Source organism: Lepisma saccharinum, chromosome 14 (assembly GCF_977018435.1).
Source record: "Lepisma saccharinum chromosome 14, izLepSacc3.1, whole genome shotgun sequence".
NCBI lineage: Eukaryota > Metazoa > Arthropoda > Insecta > Zygentoma > Lepismatidae > Lepisma > Lepisma saccharinum.
The window spans coordinates 46,820,769-46,841,271 of record NC_139242.1 but is presented as its reverse complement, the minus strand read 5'-3'; the positions used below and the strand labels follow the sequence as shown (position 1 = coordinate 46,841,271).

The 20,503-nt window shown below is 35.4% G+C and overlaps 1 protein-coding gene across 4 annotated transcripts in view; it reads left to right on the top strand.

Annotated features, from left to right (window-relative positions):
• Positions 1 to 15,675, top strand: part of LOC145998851 (annexin B9-like) — a 40,500-nt gene extending 24,825 nt beyond the window's left edge. For all 4 annotated transcript variants that reach the window (XM_083135522.1, XM_083135523.1, XM_083135524.1 and 1 more), the window contains exons 4-9: positions 1,067 to 1,271; positions 4,207 to 4,286; positions 4,604 to 4,676; positions 7,592 to 7,765; positions 11,798 to 11,979; positions 13,861 to 15,675. In XM_083135522.1, the coding sequence (XP_082991648.1) occupies positions 1,067 to 1,271; positions 4,207 to 4,286; positions 4,604 to 4,676; positions 7,592 to 7,765; positions 11,798 to 11,979; positions 13,861 to 13,914 (768 nt within the window). In that variant the 3' untranslated portion in view covers positions 13,915 to 15,675. The remainder of the gene's footprint in view (positions 1 to 1,066; positions 1,272 to 4,206; positions 4,287 to 4,603; positions 4,677 to 7,591; positions 7,766 to 11,797; positions 11,980 to 13,860) is intronic.
• Positions 15,676 to 20,503: the final 4,828 nt, after the last annotated feature.

Here is a 20,503-nt window from a genome sequence, read left to right as displayed (position 1 = left end):
TGTGGCGAATCCCTCATGAGCTGCACTGTTTGGTGTGGATTTTCAGACCCCCCAAATATGCACATTATGCATATTCACTCGTCCACTAAGACGAAATGAGGCTTCATCACTAAAGGTCACACGTGTAAGAAAATCATCTTCCATGTCCAGCACATTTTCGCAGAAGTTGGCACGGGTCACAATATCTTCAGGCTTTAGGGCATGTAACAGATGTAGACGGTACGGCATCATGTGCAATCTCTTTCGTAACACTCTCCAAACAGTCGTGGACAGCATTGACAGTTCTGACTCGCCCGCCTTACAGATTTCCTGGGACTCCAACCGAAACTTGCTCTGACCTGTTCCACTTGTTCATCTGGCAGACGTGGTCTTCCGGAGCTCTTCCCTTTGCACAGACATCCCGTATTCTTAAATTGGTTGTACATCTTCGGATTTGGTTATCCGATGGGGGATCACATCCATATTGCCGCCGAAAATCACGTTGCACTCCAATTGCTGAGTTACACTTTGCGAATTGCAAGACACAGAAGTATTTACGCTCAGGAGTCATCTCCATCTTTACTACTAGCACCGTGCTGCGGCGGAGTTACGAAACTTCACCTGCGAAGTAGAAACAAAAACTGTTTGAGTTAACCTTTCCTTTTAAAGTATGTTCCATTTCTGTAATGTATATGTAATAGAAGATACACTTCATTGAAACTCCGATATTCATTTTGGAACACCCTGTACGTTCTAATGTATGGCAAACTCTACCATATCGCTGCAGATTTTAAAATTTGGCTAGCAACAATGCAAAAGTATATAATATTATACGGAAAGCAAATGTTGTAAAGCACATACTGTACTAATTATTAAAAAAAAAGTAATGGAAATTTCCATAAGCAAACTCGAAATATTAAAAAAAATCTTAAGTAAAAATAGATTTTTTAAAAAAGATTCAGGTACCATGGTGACTGGGCATCCTCTATTTTTATATTTGCATTTTTAAGAAGTAAATAATGTATACTGGATTTATGTTCTCATTATATTTAGCATTAACATAAAATTGAATGCAATGTTGTTTCAGGACTTGATCTCTGATCTGAAGAGCGAACTGGGTGGAAAGTTTGAGGATGCTATAATTGCTTTGATGACTCCTTACCCTGAATTCTATGCAAAGGAACTGCACAGTGCTCTGAAGGGTTTAGGCACAGATGAAGATGTTTTGATCGAAGTTCTCTGCACCATGAGCAATTATGCCATTAAGGTCATTTGCCAGACGTACGAGAATTGTAAGTGTATAGGCTTAGCAGCATGAGCTTTTTTAGGTGCTTGATAGAATCAAATTTGGGTCATTCTAAAAAAAAGGGGGTTAGAAACCTTGTCCGGCAGTCATAGTGTTTCAAAAATATTTATACATTTTTTTCAGTAGGAATTAATTTTGTCATTAGTTACAAGATTTATCAGCTTTATCTTTTCGAGAATTTTTTTTTCCTCCTTTCAGAAATTTACATGGAATATGTAGATTTTCCACTCCCATCGAATATCCGCATTCAAAATATATATATGTAGATTATTTTAATATATTTTCCTTTAGACAAGTTAAGTTTTAAAATATTGCAATTAATTAAGTAATCACCTTAGAATCAGCTATGAACTTCAAAAACTAATTTTATGAAAATCTTAGTTGAGTAATATATCAAAATATAATGTTCCAGGGGGAACTGTGGTAAAAAGTTCCTATAAAAATCCAACGAGTGCAACACTGGTCACTCCACATCAGGAAATTTGAGGAAGTGGAAGCCATTGTGATTTCAAGGGACATTTGGAGGTGCTTGTTTTGTCTTTTGTATGAGATTTTTGGGATTAAGTTCTAATATCTGAACTTTGTTGAGATCATATGTTCACTCTGTGGGCAAGCTTCTCAGCGTGAGAAAATTTGCAAGTCATTAACTATAAGAGTGATATACATTATGTACAGAACTCATCTGAATTTTTTTTGCCTAACTTGTATTTGCATGGGCTGACACATTAAAATAAAACATTTTGTCCCCTCTTTGGACAGAGATGGTCAAGGAGGGGTCAACTTCATGTTTTATCATTTGTTGAACCCTAATCAATAAACCTATCTAATTTTTGACCCAATTATCCTTTTAAAGTGAGTTCTTGGAGATTGAAATTCAGATTGCATTTTGCAGATCAAGTGTTTTTGGATTGGGTACATAGTTATTATTTTTTTATTTTACTAACTGCATCGCCAATATGTATGATCGTCCAACTGCACAGGGACTTTTGGGAGACCTGGTATAATTAGCTTTGATTTATCAAGTCTGACAGGAATGTGCCCCCCCCCCCCCCCTTTCCCCTTGTCTCTGAATTATTGAGGGAATGCATCCATCTCACTAATAACTATGCTTGGAGTTGCAGGATTGGGAGACGTCAAAAATTTTACTTTCAGTTAGTCCTTTTTGTTCCACCCAGAATAAATTAAACTTTTACCCACTATACCTTTCTCTTTGATAATGTTTTTGTCTGTGTGTGTATTTCTAAAGCTTGTACTTTTAAATTCAATTCAATTTGATTAATGGAAAACAGCTTTTGAAAAATCAAATTTCATTCATTAACACAATAATACCAGACTTTTTACCTCTGCTATAAAACTGCGAGTATGGTTTAATGTCCAACAGAAACTGATCTTTTAGTAATTAGATCTTAACATTATTGTCTTGTATAATCAAGGATTGCCAGATTAAATTTCCAATAAATTGGTGTCTTGAGGAGTATTCATTTTAGCAGTTTTATGTATAGTTGACTCTCAATTAGCCTCACTGTGTGTATATACGAGGGGGGTATCAAAAAGTTCATGCAATCACTTGGAAGGAAACAACTGTGGACAAGTACAAAATCATGGTGGTATTAGTCCTTCTCCATATAGTCGCAATGCTTGGTGACATATTTCTGCCAGCGGTCTTTCACCTTGCGTAAGCCGTTTTTATAGAACACTGCATTTTGGGCCTGAATCCACTGTTCCACCTCAGAAATGACATCCCTCGTGTCAAAGTGGCATCTTTTGAGTGGACGCTTCATTTCCAGAAAGAGGAAGAAGTCACTCGGTTCTAGGTCTGGGGATTATGGAGGGTGGGGCAAAATTTCGTATCCTAATTGAACTGTTTTCGAAATGGATGCATGGGCTGGAGCGTTGTCTGCCAATAGCAGCACTCCTTTTGTGAGCTTTCCTTGCCTTTTCACCTTCAATTTTTGACGTAATTGAACTAGGATATCACAATAATAGTCACTTATGATTGTGTGAGCCTGTGGCAGGTAGTTCGTCAGGATGATTCCTCACAGTTCCAGCATCACCTTAGCGGCTGACTTTTGCACTCTTGTCTTTTTGGGGGTGCAGTGAGGACCTGTGTTTCCACTGCTTACTCATCTCCTTGGTTTCTGGGTCATAAAGGTAGATCCAGCTTTCGTCCATTGTAACCAGTCTGCTGAAAAACTCCTCTTCATCCAGTTCACAGCGGCCTTACATCTCTAGTGCTGCTTCCTCTCTAGTCCTCTTCTGGAAAGGGGTGAGCAATCGTGGCACCCACCATGCCGACACTTTATGAAGGTGCAGCTGGTGATGGATGATATTCCAGATGGACCCATAACTAACACCGATTAGACATCACACTTTCAATGGTGATCTCCTGTCTTCCATTATCATCTTCTCCACTTTCTCCATCAATGTGGCATCATTTGTGAAGGACTGTCTTCCTGTCCTAGGGGCATCGGAAATTACCATGTGACCAGTTTGGAACTGCCGTTTCAACTTGAAAACCATCTCATAGGATGGGCTTTCCTCCCCGTACACTGCTTTCATCTCATTAAGAATTTGGTTCGCTGCGTTCCCCTGGAGATGCAGGAATTTGATGATGCTCCGTGCCTCAATTTTGTCAATCATGACACCTTCCTTTATTCACCTGTTAAAAAAGGATAGCAATAAACATCAAAACAGACAAAAATTTGTGTGCTTAACCTAGAAGGACCATTGTACAATACACATATCCAAGGGGGTTTCTAGTTTGTTTCCTTCCAGGAGATTGCACAAACTTTTTAATACCCCCTCGTATATATCTTTGTAATTGACCTGGTACTCTGTAAATAGCATGCCTGCATTATTTTTTTAATTTACCAGCGATGCATTCTTATAACTCTTGAGTAATCATCTCAATCTGTTTTCAGTGTATGAGTGCTCGTTAGAAAAGGATTTGATGAGTGACACATCTGGCAGTTTCAGAAGACTGATGGTGTCAATGTGCAATGTAAGGATCTCTTAATTCTTAATAGATTGAGTACTTTCTTCCTCTTTTGCAGTCAAATCATTGTAATGTACTTCAATTTGTTCATTTAGATTGTAAAATACAATAAATTACAAAAAGTAACTATAAGGTGGTACAATCACTATAATTGTCAGTTGTTAAAAATGCAGTTTTTTAAGTACAGTCAAATCTCAATTATTCATTTTTCATTGGTCTGTAGCAAAGATTGCATAATGCAGGAAAATGTGTGTCTTGCTTGTGTATGATCTTAATACTACCATGTACTTGAATTAATTTCTGGATGCTCGTAATACTTACAGGGTTCCAGAGATGAAGGCCAAGAAGTGGATGAAGCTGCTGCTGTGAAGGATGCTGAACTCCTACTGGAGTCAGGTGAGCATTATAAATTGATGTGTGTTGTATGGCCTTCATACAGTCTTCTGTTTTACGGTAACACTGTTGAGCCTTGTTTCCATGTTAATAAAACATTAAAATGCTTACCAAGGCAAAATTTATTGTATAAAAATATACACTAAAAACTTAACATTTCAAACGTTAAGTTTTTAGTGTATATTTTTATACAATAGCTTAGTTTTCAATAAAGGACATTATCCTTGAATTCTGAGTTGTATTTTCATGAACAAAATATATACTTCTAATTTCTGAAACGTATATGTTCCCTGCTGAAAAAAATGTAATACTACCAGTTGCTTTAAAAATTGTGACCATGCTCGAGGAGTGTATTCTTGGCAACTTCGTATTTGACCGCCCCGAAAGTATTCTGAGTCCCTAATTTGTAAACTTGGCAACATTGCACTTCAGTGCAATTTTGAATTGGAATCTCAACTAGATAAAAATGCTGCTGTGAAAGAGATTTTCAATTTTGCACATTCCATGAACTTTGAAACTATAAGCCACTATGATAATACACAATCAAACAAATAGTAAATTGCATAAAGGGCTTGAGGAATTTTTACGATTCTGCTTGCTTGACTTGAAATCAGAGGTATGAAACACTATCAATTTTCAACAGAAAGAAGCAAATTTCTGAGGAGTTTGTGCCATTTTATTTACAATACCCTGCATAATATCGAACATTTCCAAAAATAGTTATTCACGACTTGTCAAGAAAATGTGCTTGGAACTCGGAAGGTGGATGTTTTCATAAACGTCAACGTGTTTTTAAGAGCGTATTGTCAGTAAGTTATTATATAGTAGCTGGTTAGATGCTGGTATTCTTATTTTTTAAACTATGAATGGTTGTAGGTTCAAATCCCACCCCTACTATTTTTTTGTTAGCTGAACAGAGACCATTGATATTAGATCACTTCCAAGAATTAATCCAATGCACACTTTGCACATTTTTTTCTTACAAGCTGTTCATTGTCATTGTCTACATTGTTTACAACATCCTGTTTAAGAACAGATATTAATGACATGTAAGTTTTTGTATATGTGAGCATAACTTATTACAGTTGAATTAAAAGAAAGGTCTTGCCTAAAATCCAGCCAGTCACTGTAAAATTAAGATGATGAGCAGAAGCATTGTTCGAGGTATGCATCACATAAATATTTAGTGATTTTATGTAATCTCATGTTACATTATTACAACAATTCATACTCGGTAAATAGCAATGAAAAAAATAATCAGGAGGATAGGATTTGAACCTACTATGATGTTTGTCTTGACGAAAAAAGTAAAAGAAAATGCAGTCTTCTATCCAATTTCTCCAGGAGTTTACTAACTTAAATATGTGTAACAACCAATAAAAATAGTAAGATTCCTACTGCTGAACTTGCTGGTCACCCTTGTGTGCTCAAGTATAGGGATGGTATCGATACAAGACAACACTTGGAAAAGACTCTTGTCTCAAGTTGTAAATGGCTTTTTCTAGGTCTCTCCTCGATATACAGCACATGATAGCACAAATTATTTTGTAATAACATTTTTCTGTTCGATGCATAGTTTCGATGCTACGAGAAGTTACAGTTCCAAGCTACAGAATAGGACAGGGGCAAATGCCCCATGCCCATCCCCAGTCGGCCAGTCTCCCTGTCAAGCAAAAACTAAAAACTACATAAATAAACAAATATTTTCTTAGCCTAAATATGGATTGTTGTATTGTGTTTAGAAGTTTTATAAATGTAATTGCCCCGCTGAAAACATTCCCGCTGCTCTCCCTCCCCACTCATTATTCTGGCTTCGTCACTGTCTGCGATCCCTTGAAAAACACAACTGTGCCCTGAATATTCGTATGTGCACCCAAGCAACATAGCTTTAAATGGTCACTATGGATTCATGAAATTTCTATAAAAAATAGACAGTACTTTAGTTGAGAGCCTCATTAGTCTGCAAAATGAAATCCAGGGTGTACTACGTGGAAGTGAGGTTGACTGTTCCTGCCATTTATCGAACGTTGTTTTTTTTCTTATCAAAGCTTGTCAAAGGTAATGGCTATAATTTCAATCCTCCTCCTATTCCCTGGTGAATGGAGAAGTTCCAACCTAAAGGATCGTGAGGTGATGGTGAAACAGCAGGGACGGATGTGAACCCTGTACTGTTTGCTGTTGCTAAGTACCATCAAGTGCAACAGAATGCATGTACAGACTAGCATTTATTTTAATACCGAAAATTTAAGTACAGCGATATGGACATATCAATATTGATATATCGACATCAATATTTTTATATCAACACTGATGTTTTAAAAATATAGACTCTATATCGAAAAATCGCACAGCCTTAGTTCTATGCTACAAATTTATGATGTCAGGACTTCGAATTTTTTCAGGGCAGACAAATGTGTTGCGAAGAGTACATTGGAAGAGCAGCATGCTGTTGTGCATTTTTTGTGAGTAAAAAAACTTCCTGCAAAGAATATTCATAAGGAAATGTTTTCTGTTTACGGTGAGAAGTGAGTATCGTAAGAAGCTGTCCACAACTGGGTCGATAAATTACCACAAGGATGGATAACATTTTGGTGGATGATGAAAATGTTGCAACTGTGGCTGGGAGAGCAGTCCAAAGACTTTTATTCTGAAAGTTTTGGAGCACCGATAAAGTGATGGGATAAGTGTATCAATGTTGGTGGAGATCATGTTGAAAAATAAAAACTGGTTTAAAGTCTGCATCTCACTTAATACTTTTTTAATAAATGTTTGTGACCTACTTACTGATTTACCATTGCAGATTGAAGAATGAGAGTTCAGTAAGAAAGGTGCTGAAACTATTTATTTATATGTGTAATTTATTTGCATATATTATTTTGCATTTTGAAACCTAAATCATGCCTTTTTTTATTTTTAAGGTATTCAGAAAATGGGAACTGATGAATCTGCTTTCAATGCTGTCCTTGCATCACGAAACTACCATCAGTTGAACCGCATCTTCCATGAGTATGAGAAGTTGGCAGGGCATGATATTGAGACTGCCATTGAGAAGGAATTCTCAGGCTCAGTGAAGCAAGGATTGTTGGCAATTGGTGAGAATAACCACCTCTTTATTTTAACATTTACATGTTTAATCTGACATGTTCAGCACTTGAAGGACCTTTTCTAGTGAATTGACATTGTTGGTGCATTAGCTACTACGTAACCACATTATTGCCTTGGTTGTGATACTTCTTTTGTTGCATGCTTTCGACAGAGAAATTGTAGTCTTGGTACTACAAAATACAGTTTATAATTTTCATATATTAAATGAACATGTATTTTCTCAATGTACACCAGTGTTTTTAATTTGTTTCGGTCTCTAAGGATGTATCGAATATATGCTGTTGGAAGTGGTTACATAGGAATGATGCTAAGTTCTTGGAAATTGAAGATAGGGGATGTAATAGGGCTGTTAATGACTCTTTTGTAGGAATGGCCACAAAATCTGTATAGTACAGATCTGGTGAAAGATTTGTAGAAATTCCACACCGTGAAAACAAAAATGACAAATCTGGATGGATAGCCCCTAAAACAGACGATAAAACTGTCCAGATAATGCACACATTTAGGTATTTGGACATTTTGGATAATCCAAATATCCGGATCGAAAATTGTCCAATATCCTTGGAAATGTTTTCCTGAATTTGGTTATGTGTACTCCTCAGTACACATAGTTAACAAGAGTGCAAATTCAATCTTTTGTACACTTATTTATATGTATATATTAGGTAACTCTCATTCAGAGGATCAACCTACCTCAAAATCAGAAATAAAACTACATTGCTGAACCAACCAAAATGAGTATCCAAACCTGAAGCAAGTGGCGTACCTGCTGCATCAGTATTCAATGAACGAGTGTTCAATGTTGCTGGACAGATTTGCGATAAGAGAAGAAGTAGGTTAGGTTACTTCCAGAAGTACTTCTAAAACTCGTGTTTCTGAAGTTTTATCTGCCAGCATTAAATTTACAACATTTAGAACAGGAATTCATTTTGCATTTCAAAGAACTGCTTGTGTACTAATGTAAAATCTCTTGAGAATCTGTTCTTCTTAAAGGTTCATATAACCACTTTTTTTAGATTCAAATGTACTATGTATATACATATGATATGCAATAGAGATGTACATAGCAAATTTATTCTTGGTCATGCTGAAAATAACATCCCATTTCTGTTGAATAATCTTATGTATCGTAATTGGTTAAATATCAGCAACGGTATCGGTTCCTAAAATTATCGGTGAGTACATTGGCATCGGTAAATTTTCAGCTTCCGTCACATCCCTAATATTAGGACTGAGTCAATGCCACATTGAACCGATACAGATGCTTGAAAATTATAATTATAACATGTATCTTTAAAATATTGAAAAACACAAAAAGTGGTATTTATATTTTGTGAGTTATTTACAAAATGTTTGTGGAATCTACTGTTCTCTTCTTCAGGTCTAAAACTTCGACTATGAAGAACTTTCCATAGCCACGTCAAGAAAAGACCAGGAATAAGGATGTGGGTTTGATATGGGTTAGACACTATTCCTGTCTAACCCATATCAAACCCACATCCTTATTCCTAGTTTTCAAAATATCTTGTCGTGGCTATGGAAAGTTCTTCGTAGTCGAAGTTCTAGATCTGAAGAAGAGAACAGTAGTTTCTCGAAACATTTTGTAAATAACTCGCAAAACGTAAGTACCACTTTTTTGTGTTTTTTCAATATTTTTTAAAATATTTTAAAGATAAGTGTTATAATGCTATTGTGAGTAATTCACACATTCAAATGAGTTTGAAAATTATAATTTATTGAGAATATTTCAGATACAGCACAAGCTGTTTTACAGTGAAATCATCACCAATGAAAAGAATAATAAAAATAACAACACAAAAGAATTAACAAGTCAAGATAGCACAATTAAATATTATTTAGCAAAGGGTTGATTTAAACTTGGGCAAGAGGAAGAAGTCTGCTTCTGCCAAATCAGTGGAATAGGCTGGTTGTAGGGCAACAGGTGACCGGTGCTTAGCCAAAAACTCTGGACAACTAGTGAGGAGTGAGCACATGCATTATCGTGATGAAGCATCCAGTACTTGTTCTACCACATCTGTGGCCTATTGGGCTGCACCTTTTCTTGTAATTGTTGCATGACGTTAACTCAGAAGGTTGTAATCACACTGGAACCATGCTGCACAAACTCCAATCCCCTACCAGTCGAAAAACATGATTAACATAATTTTAACATGGGGTCTACTCATTCGTCGTTCTAGATGGAGGTTCAACCTGATTTGAAACATCTGTACCATTTTACCATTTGTAACACACTGTTCAACTGAAACATTATTTGCCACAGGCTTCATGTAACATGTCGTACGTCTCTGAACGTTTTCTGGAATTTCACATACTCACTACTCTTCCAGTTGCCAATTTTGCAAAGATACCTGAAATCATTCAGTAAACAGTGGTGATAGGGAGTATAAATAGAATAGGAGATGTGGTGTTGAAAAATTAGGTAATGAGGAAATCCTGTAACAAACTATAGCCAGGAAAAAGTGAAGAACTAAATCGATTCTAGAGAGTTAAGTGGGACATGCCATGGACCAGACAGGAGAGCAGTATTCTGTTATTGGGGAAATGAATGACTAAAGTTTAAGGTGAGGGCTGAGATATCACTAATATCGGTGAAATAATCTAGTAAACCTTGGGGAGAATTCACACCAGAGAGAGACGTGACATGTGACATGTGACACGTGGTGCTTGGAAGCGAACCCTCAGTAATCAATAAAACTTTTCGAACCGAAGAGAGATAAGATGCACGTGTCACATGTTGCTTATGTATCTATCGGACTGTGCCATTTTCTCAATATCGTGCATAGTGTCGCTTCAGTTTGTTGTTTGTGATTGCACAGTGAATGCTTCACTCCAACGAGCTACCGTATATTTATACTTTAGAAGAGAGCCCAACTGGAGGCCTTACAACGTATTTGAAGCTCAAATTTGTTGATATAATAAAGTATCGATATGATTTAAGATTTAAACAACAATGTTCTTTTCGCTTTATCAAGTTTATTGATGCAGTTATGGGCTGTAATTTGCCTTCAACATCGTATTTTCGCCATTTACGACATGGCTGTTTTTATTTGATGTGTTTTAAACGTTTAAAACAAGTTGTTTAAAACGCTTTTGTTTTAAACATGCCAACCCTGCTCTTCTGTGTTGCATGTTGTCTCTCTCTTCAGTGTGAATTCTCCCTAAGACACTTTTGTGGTGCCTGTAATATGTTCTTCAAATGTGAGTTTTTGTTTGAAAACAATGCCTAGGTCTTTGTGAGAGAATACTTTGATGTCATTGCCAAAGATGAAGTAAGATGACTTTAACAGCTTATTTTTTAGAGAGATGGTGAGAGTTGTTCAAATGTTAATAATACATGTGAGAGTATTCCACTCCAATTGTAAGCTTCAATTTACCAGTTTTGCTTTAAAATATTAAAAAATTACGTCAGAATATAAAAATACCTGTTAAGCAATTACAAAATCAATGGAAACTTCAAGTTTTGCAGAACTTCCAGGATAGTTACTCAGTGAAAGTGTCTCTTGACATTTTTTGCAGACTCTGTTAATGATAAAATATTGTGTACACATGCAGGATAGGAAGTAGTGTGCAAATAGCAAGGTAATTAATAACCTATTCAAAATTATGTTTAGTAATACTGGACAGTAAGATATTAATTATAATGTAAGCTTGTTTTGCATGCCTGACTTATGCATATAAACGCACAGCAGCATGATGAATAAAGCATTCTGCACAAAGACTGGTGTAATTGGTTTTAGAATTTGATCCATGTAGAAAATGGGTGTGCATCAGTGGTGGTCGGTCCTTCATGAAACAGAGGGAACAGACAGGTGACCTGTTCCCCTGCCTGATTTAGTACTGGTGTGCATTGTAATGAATTACTCATTCAGAACTGTGCTGTACATCAGTGGTTCACAGGTTCTGTCATTAGAACATAACACTTTCCATGTATTAATTTTTTTAAAATAGAAAGTAGCTTGTATTTTCACACTTCCTGACGTGTGTGTTCTGTTTTCCAGTGAAATCTGTGAGGAACAGAGTTGCATTCTTTGCCGAGCGCCTCCATAAGGCTTTGGCTGGCCTTGGAACCAAAGACAAGGCTCTGATAAGAATTATCGTGACAAGATCTGAGGTTGATATGGGAGAGATTAAGAGTGAATATGCTAATATCTATGGGAAGGAGTTGACAGATGTCATTTCGGTAAGTTCAATGTTTATTATGTTTCAAGTACATTTCGTCAAAGTATAACAGCAGCTTGTTTATGCTGGTAGTGAAGTAGCGTGGAGAGGTGAGTGGTGATGAAATTGTGGAAGTAGTTTTTTGCAGATTTTTAAGAATTGAATGTTTTTATTGTAAGAAGTGGTCTAATGCCTGGAAAATGATAGTCAGTTGGTACAAGACCTGGTGAATGTTTCCAAATCTGACCTCTGTAGTTTGAGTAGTGTTTGCACGACATGTTGTAGAGCATTCATTGTCTTCCAAGAGGGTCGGTCTGTTTCTATTGGCCAGTACCAGCTGCTTAATTGCAAGCTCCCTCGTTTCATTAAATAGTTTGCAGTAGATATCTGCTGCAATAATCGGTTGATAAGGTTTTCAGTAAGCTGTATTGTATCGCAACAGCGCTGGACCGCAAATTCATTTTTTATTTATTTAGAATATTTGGTTTTAGGCTTTGTTCCGGCACTTCATCTTTTTCAAACTATTTTATCGAATAGTATCAAATTTTCATCACACGTAAAATGGTTCTCCTTTATCCTGTGACAGCACAGAAAGACTAGCTTTGAGTTTTCTTTTCTGAAGTTTCATGCAGAACCCATCTATCCAGCTTTTTACCTTGCTGATTTGTGTCAAATGGTTCAATATTGTTGAAATAGTTAGTTATGTCATACCTTGCTACTAATTCACATGTAGTTTGAGAGTTTGCTTCCACTACAGCTTTCAGCTCTATCATGATCCACTTCAGTATCAGGTCATCCATCTGGCTTATTTTCAAGATGAAAATCACCAGAATGGATCTTCTCAAATCATTGACACACTATATTCATTAGCCACATCCTCACCAAACACTTCAGTGATGTTTCGAGCTGTTTGTGCTGCATTGTTCCATGATTGAACTCATTTTTAAAAATAACACTATTTTTTTTACTCATTCATGGTTTCACAAAAAAATGCTGTAAAAAGACAATTTGAAAAATAATCAGAAACCAAAATGTGCATTTGAAAGAGTGGTAATGTACCTTTTAAAAAAAGAAAAAAAAAACTCAAAATAAAATGTCTGACTGTCAAACTTGGTACTTCAGGAATTCTGGCATTTCATACGTAATGATATTATATATATATATATAAAAAATCAAATAAGGTAAAAGGAAACACTCACCGGACAGTAGGAAAATTCAAAATTTTCGCTAATTTATAGCATCATCGGTGTGTGCACTAACTTTGAAATTTGTGTGTACATACTTACAAGGCTAAGACAAAAATTTAGTTGTGGAATGGACATTTTGGTCTATTTTTGTATTTATTTGAAAGTACAGTGCAAGAACTACTTTTCTGCACAACCACATAGTTTCTGTAAATACTTATCCCAGTGCAGCACAAATTTTGCTGTACCTTTAAAAATTTCCCATCGAATAAGAACCATTCTCATGTATCATTGTGAATTTTCCCATCAAAGTGGTATCACAGTTTTTCAAGGTCATCTTTCATGAGACTGAACACATGGGAATTGCAAAAAATGAAAGATCTGAATTTTAGGGAGAGTATTTCCACACTTTCCACTTTTTTTGTGATTGCCTTGCCTGAAATAGCTCTGTTGATGTACACTTCTAGTATTGCTGATGAATTAAGTTGGTTTAAGATTATTTTTTTTGGCCCACAAAAGAAAGAAAGGAAAAAAATATCAGGCGTCCAATTTGGACATTCAATATTAAAAACATTACTGTGACTTTGAAATGGAAGTGTTACAGTCTTTGCCAAGAACTTTTATCAAAATATCCCTGTTAGATAAATATTGGGTGAATGAAACTAACTTTTTGTATTAGAAATTTGACACCAACATATTATAATCCTTGTTCTTTGTAGGGAGATACTTCTGGTGACTACAAAAGGCTGTTGCTTACATTGGTGTACAAATAATGGAAGAAAATGGAATCTTCACAAAAACAACAAAAACTGAATCTCTGTAGTTTAGAAATAATCCACTGAATTCCATAATGTACATATGCGTGCTAAGTAGCATATTAGGGATTTATATATTTAAACATGTTGCATTTAGAACATATTATTTTTGGAATGTCTATCTGAATATCCTTTTTTAACAATATATAGTATTATGTTATGATGAGTATTATGTTTTGAATATATATATATATATATATTTACAGGGTGTCCAAAAGCATTGTTTCTGATGTCTGTACGATTTTTTTAAATTGCTAGAATAACAGAACAAACCATGCCATACTTCTTGAGGGTGGTTAAAAACGTGTCATGAAATTATTAGATTTCAAATGTGAAAATTGGTCACACCCATCCACTGAGCTTAACACAGGTTAACCAAATCGGACATGCACATGTTTTCCAGTTAACACACAAAGAGCAACTGCCACCATGAATAAAGATATAATAGACAAAATATAAATGTCTTTTGGGCACTCTTGCATTGTAGAAACCAGGAAAAATGTTTAAAACAGAATGTATACATTATTTTTTATACTAACTTCAAGTTGTACTGTAGAAAATTGTAGAATTTTATATGGAAGAATTCTGAGATTCTATTGGATAATAGATATGAATTGTCATACTTCTTGTCACATACATCTAGATATATCAAAGTTTAGTTACATTTGTTGTTAGAAAACTGCACTGATAAACATGCAGAAATTAGTGATAAGTATGAACAATCAATAAATTTTTTTGTGGAATGTTTGAATATTTGACATTAGATCTGAAAGAACGAATCATTTGGTAGTCTTGAGTCAAGATTTTCACAGGTATGAGGGGAAATGAAATTAATTAATTTTTTCCCTTTTGTCTTCCAAAAAATCATTAACACATCACTTGAGGTTATTTAAATTTTCAAAAATCTAAATTACAATAATTAAAGAAAGCTTATGTCTGGAAATCATATTTGAAAAAATTACATAAGAGCTTTGATGTAGACATATATACATATTATCAATTTCTTTTACATATTCATTATTATGTTCATATTGTTTAAGTTTTTGCACAAGAATAATTATAGCATTATATGGGACATCGGGCTTTAAAGTATTTTTTGTAGCTTCTAAGGTGCTTATATTTGTATTGAATAGTATGTCCGTCCACTGAATCTCAACAACTACAGTTCCTGAAATAAAGCAACGGGAACCCACTGTATAGTGATGTGACGAAAGTAACTTCAGATATAGAGGCCGAGCTTTTTACATTACGTTTCACTGGTTACAGTTCACATTCATATGTTAAGAAATTTAGAGGGTGTATTATATTTTCATATCTAAACATGTATTATATTTTCATATCAAAACATGTAGGCACCTGTGTAATAGATCCTTACTATTCTCACACAGTTTTGTTAGTTGGACAGCATACAGGTGATTTTTATAATGAGCTTCCACATTGATAGACAAGTTTTCAATTAAATTTCAGTTCGTATCGAAATTTTAAAATGGAGTAACATTCTGTACGAAATTGTTTGTAGTGTTTGATGTTTATTAGTAAGGACTGCTCAATTTGTTTATTTGGACATAAAAAGTCATACTTTGTTAAGATGCCAGACAAGAAATGCTAAATGATTGGTGCCTTTCATACATGGGTGCTGCGAACTCTCAGAACAAGTCTTTGTATTTAATAAATGTAAGGTTTTTGTCACAAAATAAATAGGCATCTTAAGAAATCAAACAGGTTTTAAATTTAAACACAATCTATATTATAAAACAATGTACAGGGTGGCCCAAAAGTATGTATACATTATCCCATCACAAATATACCATATACTGTATACCTACTTTTGGGCCACCCTGTATATTGTACTGGGCATCATATTTGTACGTGGATTAATGGAACACGTAGGCCTGTCCAGGAAGTGATGTTATTGACGTGTTGTTTGAATTTGTGGTTCCAGCTCCTCCATTTGTGTATTTGTTCTTTTCAGGTTGAAGTGGGTGATGGAAATGATTCCAATGTGTGAATATTGGTGGAAATTGATATTGGAACTAGTATGAGTATTTAACGTGATTGACACTCAATTTTCTGTCTGAAAGCTTAGTAAAAGAGGTCGCATCATTTGTATTTAATTCAATATAGCAGGGGTTTTCAAACTTATAGCTGTTGTGCATCCTATCTGCCATCAAAATCTGCATGCGTCTCCCACAATAATAATAGATAAATAGATGTGATGTGACCATGAAAGATCAACATAAAATCTCTTCATGTGTTTGCTTATTGTTGGTATACATACAAGTAATGAAGATATAATGTGTGCGATTAATACAGGCAGCGTACAGTTGTTTAAGGTTTATAAGCTGGTGTCATTTCATTCAGCCATACAATATTCATGAGATAAAAAGGTAAGACAAGTTGGATTACTTGTTAAAAACAGGCATACAGCAATGTTTGGATTTCTTCATATTTCTGCAGTCCAGTTTGTTCTAACAATGTGCTCAATATACGAAAGCAATCACCAATGATTTCATCTTTAATCTTTCTCTTACAAAGCAAGAACTTCCTTTTGAAGGCTGCCAACTTGTCTGAAAGCTACAGGATTCCCTTGAACCTTGTAGAGGTACATTCAATTTGTGGAAAATATCAGAATAGGGTGCCAACCAATTTCTGTACAGAGCACCATCAATGAAGTTGTCGACAAGGTGCGAATACAGTTCCTGTCTCAGTTCAAAAACATGAGAAATCGCATTGCTGACGGGCAACCAGTGTGTTGCAATCATACAGATGGAAAAAAAAAATGATGTAAGCTTTCCTGGTGACAAATGATGTATTTTTATAAACACATTTTGAATTTTCAGAAAAAATGTAGTTTTTCGGAAGTTCTAGTGGCTTCCTTGTGAAGCTTCAACGCCTCCCCAGGGAGGTGTGCCTCACAGTTTTAATACCACTGCAATATAGTATTTCATGTTATCCCTCTGTAAAGGAAAACATCTCTCCCACTTTAATCTTTTCTCATATGAATAACTTTGTCCCAATGTAAAGTCTCTCTATTTACAATACAAAAATGCAAATGTTATAGCATTTATATTCAGAATGTTTGTGCTTCTATTAAAAAAAAAATCTACTCAAATTATCTGTGAATAGATTGGAATCAATAAATTTCATTTTTGTCATTGCTGATACAAATGAGTCTTCAGTCTGAAAAGGAAAACAACAAACACCCAGACAGCAGTACAAATCGAATGACCTTACATGAAAATGATTACATTTAGTACTAGGGCTGAGCCGATACTCTTACAGATGCCCACCAATACAAATACTTGAAAATTGTTACTAAAGTTGTAAAAAAAAATATGATTAATATTAGTTGGCGAGTATTGCATTCCAGTTAGAAGCATTAATTTACCAGAGTTTTGTTCTAAAATATTTGCAAATGACATCCAATTGTTAAAATACCTGTTATGTATTCACAAAATACAGTTTTTCATACAGTATTGGTGAAAAATAAATGAACTTTGAATTTTACATAATTTTAAGGAAAATTAGACTCCCGCGAAAGTGTCATGCGGTATTTTTGCACCCTTCGTAAAAGACCAAAATGCCGGTATTGGCTGGTATCTGTAAATAAAATGTGACTGATACTTTCAGATACCGATACATCGGCTCAGCTCTATTCAGTACGCATCTTTTCATTCTTTTACTGTTTATGATCAGCAATTAAGTTTTTAACCTCTTACCATCTTGTGAGGAAGAACAATCTTTCAGGTAATGTCTTTTTTATTGAAGATGTTATGTATTTATGAAGAACTGTGTTTTATAGAAAAGTATATCTTGATGATGTAATTTTTTAAAACTGGAATATATGCTGTAAAAATGTTATTGGGCAGGAGGAAAGTTGTCAAATTTCATAATCAAAGATTTACATATATTTTGTGGGTTTGTTTCTTTTAATTATGCATTTATGTAAAGTTTTCCTATATATTTCACAATTGCAAGGTAATTGTTGTTGTAATACATTTGAAGTATTATAACATATTTGGTAGTATTGATAAAACTTGACTAGTACCAACAGTATGCCACTGCAAGCTGCAACTCTTGTGCGAACTTATTGCAGACACAACAAATTTTGCTTGTAAATGTATAAGCTGTGGTAATATTGAATAGGTAATTGAGAGTTTCTGATGTCCAATTATGGATGGATGAGCCTCAACGGTGTAGGTATTCACAGGTTTGATCTCCAACAGAGGCACACCAAAGAGTGTAAGACTGTAGGTCCTCATGGTTCATGAATTTTAGCTGGATATCACCTGCATTGACATAGGTAGTAGAAACCTAAAGAAGTGATTAGGCACATAGCATTTACTTCAGAAATAAGAAAAATATGTTACATTCATCACTTCCAAACTTTCTTTCTCTTTTAGATTTATATTGTTTGTTCCAACTCTAACAATATTTAATGGCTATGTACTTTAATCTGTGTACAGAATTTAATTTTTTTATACAGGGTAAGCCAGAAGTAGGTATACAGTAAATAAAGTTCAAACTAACTAAATGTCAATTGGAAAGAACCATCAATGAAATGTTCATAAAATCAATTAAAAAGTTTTGAATAATAAAACAAAACAATATGTATTACAATATTATGTATTACCATTATCCTACCACAAATATACTGTGTACCTACTTTTGGCACACCCTGTATAAATATTTTATCTGAGATGCATTTGTATGTTGGTTTGAAAGGAGCCGTTGGAAGACCCCTTTTTTTATATTAAGAGTTGCAAGTAATAAGCTGAAGCACATGAAATTGTGCATTGTATACTGTACATAATTACTTAAATTAGGCTGAATCAATATCCATATTACAATTGTATTTACTTTTGGATTTTCCATATCGGTGATTTCGAAACTTTTCCAAGTTGCAGATCAATCTTTAGAACAGATTCGTAATTCGTAACACATGAATTACGGTTTCATTTTTAAACAGCTGAAATTTTAATCTAAGCTTAATTTTTCCTGTTGAAAGGCATAAAAAACTGGAACTCAAAATATAATTGTCTGTGTCTAATTAGCTTCAACAACATTCTTGAGGTTTCACTTGGTTCTGATAGAGAAGGTGCAGACAGACACTATAATAATTGCTACCTATGCTGCATGAGCTAAATAATTTCTACCCCCTTTATTTCTTTCCAGTTTTTTAATAGAGCAAATGGAGATGCTCCAGAGTACAGTTTAGGAACTGCTCTATGTATTCACTTCAGAGCTGCTGTGGTCCATCCGTAGGGCTTCTAGATTGCCAAAAAAAAACAAAAAAAAATGGATTCAGTGTGTGCAGTTGGATGACCTCGGATGGAAATTTTTGTCAATTCAAGCTTATCCAAGATTTAAAGAAACTTGTCCCAATTCTAACTGGCGGTAAATTCTTTAAAATGTAATTTATATTGCTAGCTTACTTTGAATTTATAAATACAAAATCAGAATAACATTTCTGAAGTGTGTAAGATTTTTAAGTACCCTTGACCCTCTGTACCCTCAAGAATGTGAAATAATTTCCATGGTTTATGAAGGTTATGCTTATGAATGTTTTTCAGTTTTTTTTAGCTCGTCGCATTGTTATTGTGAAATAAATTAAGTCTGTTAACCTACTGTGAAGCAGAACAGCCTGAAAGCTTCGCACAAGTGAATATAGCACCCAACAGACTATTAATTTTACATTGTTAGGAGTGTTAGGTTGGGAGTTGATATCAATTTCAGGCATGTAGTTTACATACAAATGGTTTTTACCAATAAAAAGCGGCATAAGGCAGCTTTTACTTATCCAGGCCATACTTTGGGATCAAATATCACTGAATTTTATATTACGTAAAACATAAATCTGTTCATTAAAAAAAACTAACAATTCTTGAGGGTGTACAGTTGGTTCACGGCCCAGATTTAGAATTGTGTGGAACGGGTGGGAGCAATACCTACACTTCTCCAGTTCCCACCCATTCCACACCAAAAAAGCCATCCCATTCTCTCTGGCCCTCAGGGGACAGTGCCTAAACACTTCACCCACCTCCCACCAGAATTATAAGCTCCGCCTACACCAAGCCCTGGTCACGAAAGAAATATCGCGAGCTGCCTCGCACACCACTACCACCAAGAAACCTGCTGCCACCTGCACTCTTCACCCAATATCATCCCCACCTCAACAAAATCAGGCACACACTGCACTCTCTTCTCAAAATTGTCCACAGTGATCCTGAAACCAAAAACATATTTCCTGACAAGCCCACAGTGGTTTTCAAATGCCCCCCCCCCCCAAACCTCCAAAATATCCTTGTCCACAACACTCCTTCACCACACATCCAACACCCCCCTGCCCATAAATGCAACCGCCCCAAGTGCAAGACCTGCCCCATCCTCATTACCTCTCACACCCTCCAGGTGCACACGGCCACTGGCAAATTTACCCTCCATCCCAAAGGGACCTGCAACGCTTCAAACCTTATCTACATCCTCACCTGCAACATCTGTGGTGATTTTTACCTGGGAGAAACATCAATGGCCCTCAACCTCCGCA